At 36.4% G+C, this 5,984-nt stretch overlaps 1 protein-coding gene across 1 annotated transcript; it reads right to left on the bottom strand.

The window, feature by feature from the left end:
- Nucleotides 1–1,530: 1,530 nt before the first annotated feature.
- On the bottom strand, nucleotides 1,531–5,312 carry taf10 (TAF10 RNA polymerase II, TATA box binding protein (TBP)-associated factor). The gene is made up of 5 exons (XM_047370628.1): nucleotides 4,900–5,312; nucleotides 3,115–3,272; nucleotides 2,820–2,884; nucleotides 1,972–2,086; nucleotides 1,531–1,827 (listed from the first exon to the last, which is right to left on the bottom strand). The coding sequence occupies exons 1-5, from the start codon at nucleotides 5,024–5,026 to the stop codon at nucleotides 1,738–1,740; spliced, it is 555 nt and encodes a 184-aa protein (XP_047226584.1). The 5' UTR covers nucleotides 5,027–5,312; the 3' UTR covers nucleotides 1,531–1,737.
- Between the last annotated feature and the right edge of the window lie 672 nt (nucleotides 5,313–5,984).

Below are 5,984 nucleotides of genomic sequence, written 5' to 3'. Positions count from 1 at the left end.
GACAGTTGTAATGCGGGACAAAAGACAGGCTCGAAAGTGAACCTTTACCAGGGTGCCCCCTGGTGGCCATTTAAGGTTACAAACGTGGACCACAGACAAATACTCTTATGAAGGTATCTGGGTTTCCATTTTAATAAATCTAGAAATACTCCTTCCATATAAAAAAACTAAAACTCCTCTAATTTTAAGGAAATGTGTTGGTATTACTGTTGCCTTGCAGCAAGAAGGTCCTGGGTTCGATTCCCGGCCGGGGGTCTTTCTGCATGGAGTTTGCATGTTCTCCCCGTGCATGTGTGGGTTCTCACTGGGTACTCCGGCTTCCTCCCACAGGCCAAAGACATGCCTGTTAGGTTAATTGGTCAATCTAAATTGCCCTTAAGTGTATGAATGAGTGTGTGCATGGTTGTTTGTGTGTTGCCCTGCGATGGACTGGCGACCTGTCCAGGATGTACCCCGCCTCTCGCCCATAAAGTGCTGGAGATAGGCGCCAGCTTCCCCGTGAGCCACTATGGAATAAGCGGTAGAAAATGACTGACTGACTGTGTTTTAAACTAAGTACTTCCAGATTAATTACATAATTAATTGCATTATTGATAAAACTTTTGTGTGTAGATGAAAAAAAAAAGAATACCAGATGCATTTGAGATTTGGGTCCTTCATAAGTACAGCTCTGTGCAACAAGAAAGTTTGCTTCGGATTAATTACAACTGCATACACGTGTATTTCCATCTGAGGCTAGAAAAATAAAATCATGATCATAACAAAAGATAGCACTAAAATTTAAATTAACTTGTCAACATCATAGCTTAAACTTCCAGTCTGTTTGCATCAAAATGCATATTGAGTTAAGCTTGAACACTATCAAACCACTTAATGTCTCAGAATAAAATATTTGCTCAAAAAGTGCCTGAAATTTGAAATATTGGACTTTGTCAGTTTGTACTCGGTCACCCTGAGTCAACACTTTGTGTAACCACATTTTGCTGCATTTACAGCTGCCAGTCTTCTGGGTGTATGTCTCTGCCAGATCTTTGCCCATAATTCTTTGTATGACATCTCAAGCTCAGTCAGAACAGATGGAGAGCATCAGTGAATATCAATTTTCAAGTCTTGCCACAGATTCTCAATTGCATTTAGGTCTGTGCTTTGACTACATCATTCTAATGCATGCATACATTTTGATCCGAACTATTCCGCTTTAGCTTTGGCTGTATGTTTCGGCTCTCTGTCCTGCTGGAAAGTAAACCTCACCTCAGTTTATAACAGGTTTTCCTCTTGGGTTGCCCTGTATTTAGCTCTATCCATATCCCCAATAGGTTCAACCAGCTTCCTTTTCTGGGCTGAAGAAAGCTTTCCCCTATGCTTGAAGCTGCCACCACCAAGCTATGAGATGCGCATGGTTCGGGATGACGTGCAGAGTTGGTTTTTCTCCACAAGTAGCAATTTATATGCAAAATTAAGAACAGCTTGTACTAATGCATTATGAATTCATGTCTGGATTTCCAGACAGCTTCACCACTCAAAAGACAGTTTTGGTAAAGATTTTTATTTTCATCATAAAACAAAATTCCTCAATTTAACTAAATGCAAAGAAAGCTTCACAAAAACCTGACAAGTGGCTTAAGATTTTACAAAGCAGTCCCAAACCATGGTTGAAAAACATTTGTCAATGAAACTAGGAGATTACCAGAAGACGCATTAATACTAAAAATCAAAAAAAGGTTTAAGTGAAGAGTTCTATGTGAAGTAATAAGGTTTCTTGACATTTACGCCATATTCAGAGAGGGAAAGTGTCAGGTCCTCCATTGTCAAAGTGTACTTTTTATCCTGGGGAGAAAAGAAAATGAAGTTTTGAGAGACAAAAGTCACAAAACATTTTTAAAACGGCAATCAACTTCCTCCATCACCAACATCTAATATATTATGCGGACATTATGCGGTCAGATTCGAAAGGGCTATGTCGGGCCTCACCTTCGTCTTACTTCTGGAGCTTCCTGAAGCAGTTCCCTTCATTTTGCAGTACTGCAAAGCATCGTTGGCAATGTCTGAGATAAACTTCTGGGAAGCAAGGGAGATCAGGCGGATTCTGCAAAGATGCCAAAGAAAATCATTAAAGTTTTTTCTCCAACCTGCGTCTTTACAAGTATCTGAAAGAAACGTTAAAAATTCCTTTGGAAGTATTTCCAAATAACTTTACAGCTCACTGAATCTTTACTGACTCTAATAAAACATTTGTAATGACTTTGCTTTAGGTAAATCAAATCCAAAATTGGAAAACAAATGGTTCATGATATTTACAAAATGTAAAAGATTGCAGAAATAAAGACAACAAAATTACGTAGTAAACATTTTTGGAAAAAAAAAAAATAGAATGTTTAAGAAATGAAAATTTATATTGTGTTTGGTTTTACTTAAATGCACATTAATAGCACAAAAAATACAACTCTTGAGGGGTGTAGAAGTTCTGCAATGACAGTTGTAAACGAGTACAAATAAAGCAGCTACATTTAAAGAAAACTAAAAAAGATAACTATTTAAATATAAAAGTATAATTTTTCTTTAGTTCCAATGGTTATTTTCATAAATCAGGTAATAAATCCCTCATTTTCTTCTTATACAAGCATTTCTACAGCAGGCAAATATACTTCTGACAATAAACTGCAGAAATATATATATATATATATATATATATATATATATATATTTTTTTTTTTTAAGAATGGAGCTGAAATCTGTGCCTGACCTTAGACTGCTTTGAGATCTGAGTGACAGTTGATGCAGCCAGATTTCTGCAGGTAACTGCTGTATATTGTACTCACATTCTTGGATCAGAAGCCTCAAAGCCTGCCCTGTTGAGGTAGTAGCCTGTAACTGCATCAGGAATCTGAAACCAATCATAATGACAAACAATAAGTAAACACATGTATTTATACAAGGCCTGCATGAGCTCGATCCACGTACAACATGCTAAGTTCTTCCCACATGGAAGCATGAATAATAACCATTATTAGTGCATACTCGGTGATGATCAGCCCAAACATTTGCCCAGTATTGGCCTTTATGATGATGTGTCTTCAGGAAGGATTTCTCCACGTTAAAAGCTGACTGGCTCACCGTGGGAGTGTAATCCTCTAGCTGCATGAGGAAATCTGCCAAAGGTGTAGTGGAGGAGGCAGGCCTTATGTCTCCATTTGTGATTCCACTCGGAAGGTAAACCCCGTTGGAAACTGAGGAGTCTGCAGATGGTGTCACAGCGGGGGCTGAGGCTCCAGCTGGAAATGAGAAGGTTTTAATTACTCATTTTTATTTGCAAAACTAATGTGAATTTATTTAAAAGGAGCAGAAGGAGACTTGAGATATTATAATATCTTTATGCATGACCTCTATTTATACCACAATTATTAGTTGGCTCTTTTTGTTGAAGTTTCTAATTTTATCCAAATTCAGCACATTTACATGTGCATACCAAAAATATACTAACATGCATCCAAGCACTTACATACAAGTATAATTACATTTTAACAAATACATTTAATTCAACTTCGTTCGACATTTTTGTGTTTTACCACGGAATAGGTTTACTGTTTTACACATAATTTGTACTGCCAAAACGTGAATCAAATGAGTGAATTTTAATAATTTGGTTGTTTGAAATAGTGGATTCATCTTTTTTTCCAAAACCAGTTTTATACTTTCACTGCTTTCACTTTGACAGAAGAGACAACATTAAATGAATCTGGGGTATATTTACTAAGCATTAGCTCAAAATCTAAAATAGTTTGATTGGTCAGGCATGAACTGGAATTTTTCATACTCATTAAAGATTACAGAAAAAAAAAAGGTTTGTTATTTCTGAAAGCCTTGTTTCAATTTGTAAAAAGCCAAAAGGACTATTGGTATGCTTTATAACTACCTTACATGGGGTCCATCTTGACAACTACAATATCTAGAAAGGTCAAACCTGGACACAATCTTTCTACCCTATTGACAAAAATTATAAAACACAGACTGTAATTTGTGAAATTGGGAAAACTTAAAAGGCCGTTTTTAGTATTTGCGTCACTTAACCACAGTACCTGGACAGCTCAAACCTGGACAGAAATATTCTACATTGATAGATTCGATAGAAGACAGGTTAAGATTGGGGAAGCCTTTTTACGATTTGTGAAAAGTCAAAAGATTCTAAGTAAAGGTTTACTGGGCTTCTCATTTTAAAAACTAGGTAGAGAAAAAGATTTTAAAATGACCGGTCTGGATAGTGTAGTTTTTCAATCGGGACCGTCTTAATTTACTCTGAAGCAAAGTAAAGCACTAAAACCCTTTTTTTGTTTTAACAAATAAAAACTGGTTTTTACAAAACCTAAACTTCTAGAATCTTTATAAAAATCTCAGTTCCCTTTTGTGACCATTTTCACTTTGGTATTAAAACAGTTGTTAAATTTGAACTTGAAATGTCGAGTTCAAGTTTGAGTTTCTGGGCATTTTAGATTTTAAACTAGTGCTGGCCAAATATTCTGCAGATTCGTTAAAAGCAGTAAAATAGCCCTTTAATCAAGAGATGAGTCGGATGCTAACTTCAGAGTTGTCATTCATATACGTTTCTTACTTGCCAGATAATACAAATTTTGTTTTACTTGGATTCAAAGACATTTTGATACACCTTTTTGTAATATCTATTTCTCGGAGGCAACCAACTACAAGTGTATGCTGAATATTTGGTATGATATAAATTTAAGCACGTTTGTAAGCAGTTTGGTGATGCTATGCGCTGTCCATAATCTATATAAAACAGTTGCTGCACTTCTGTAAATGCTGAATAACTTCACAGTAGAATCACACAGATAAACAAACCGAGCACATTAAAAACAAACAGCCGCAGTGACACAACGTTAACATTACTCGTCACTGAAGGGATGCTGCTGACGTTTGTCGTTGCATTGTCATTTGCGATGCAGTTACTGGACGTTGAAGAGGTCGTAGCAGGGACTCCGGTTGTAACAGACTGGTTTACGTTGTCTATATTCATGTTGATGTTAGCTAAAGCGCTAAACCTCGGTAAGCTAACTCAGGAAGGTGTGAAAGAATAGAAAAAAAGAAGCACCTCCGCGCTATTTAGTTGCTACACTAATCCGTTACTAAAGTATACGAAATGAAGAAAAAATATTTGACAAAATCAAAATGACTTGGTCTAGCTCTGGGATAGATTTGTCTGCTGTTGCCGTCTATCAGAAAGCTGAGGTCATGCTACAGTGCTGTCACGTGACCACCCAGTTAGCGATTGCCGAGGAAACCCCAGGCCTCCTCCTTCTTCTTCTTCTTCTTCTTCCTCTTCTTCTAGGGTTTTTTGACTGTTGGCAAAAATAATGTGCTTTACCGTCATCTACTGCTATGGAACGTGTATGTACTGTTCATAATCATATTTTATTATTCAGTTTTGTTTTGCTAAAGAACTTCATAAGAATTTGAATAATTTTAATTCCTGATTTTATTGCAGTATGTTTATTTCCATTCAAAGTTTCTTTAATCTTTTTAAATTCTTTAATCGTCATCATCTCTCTCTCTCTCATATCTCTGAGATGCTAAAATTACATGTTCTATTGTTTCACTCTCACCACAATGTTGACAATTTCCGGTATCCTGTTCTAATTTTTCCCACCTTCCCTTGAATCTTATGATACTATCTTCCTCTGATTTCCTCATTACATTCTTTATGCCACTTTTCCTTCAGTTTTTGTTTAATTGATACCAGGGATGCACCGATTGATTGGCCAGCCAATCGATCAGCCCTAATTTCCTTCATTTTGGGAAATCCTGATCAGCCGATACGTATGTCTGAAACCCATCTTATCCACTAATCTTATCCACTTGTCTAACCTATTGTGGAAGTTTTGTTTCTTTTAAAAATGTGAAAAATTAAAGAATAAAGGAACTGCAATGCTCTAAGCATTTAATTTATACAGGTCCTTCTCAAAATATTAGCATAT

This window comes from Girardinichthys multiradiatus, chromosome 1 (assembly GCF_021462225.1).
Source record: "Girardinichthys multiradiatus isolate DD_20200921_A chromosome 1, DD_fGirMul_XY1, whole genome shotgun sequence".
Taxonomy (NCBI): domain Eukaryota; kingdom Metazoa; phylum Chordata; class Actinopteri; order Cyprinodontiformes; family Goodeidae; genus Girardinichthys; species Girardinichthys multiradiatus.
This window is presented reverse-complemented; position numbering and strand designations above follow the sequence as displayed.

What these genes read in the sequence shown, in the direction of transcription:
- taf10 (XM_047370628.1), bottom strand. Translation starts at nt 5,026, where the DNA reads ATGAATATAGACAACGTAAACCAGTCTGTTACAACCGGAGTCCCTGCT. An exon ending in GAGGCTTCTGATCCAAGAAT is followed by an intron (nt 2,087 to 2,819) that starts GTGAGTACAATA and finishes GCATCTTTGCAG; the next exon opens with AATCCGCCTGATCTCCCTTG. An exon ending in GCTCCAGAAGTAAGACGAAG is followed by an intron (nt 1,828 to 1,971) that starts GTGAGGCCCGAC and finishes TTTTCTCCCCAG; the next exon opens with GATAAAAAGTACACTTTGAC.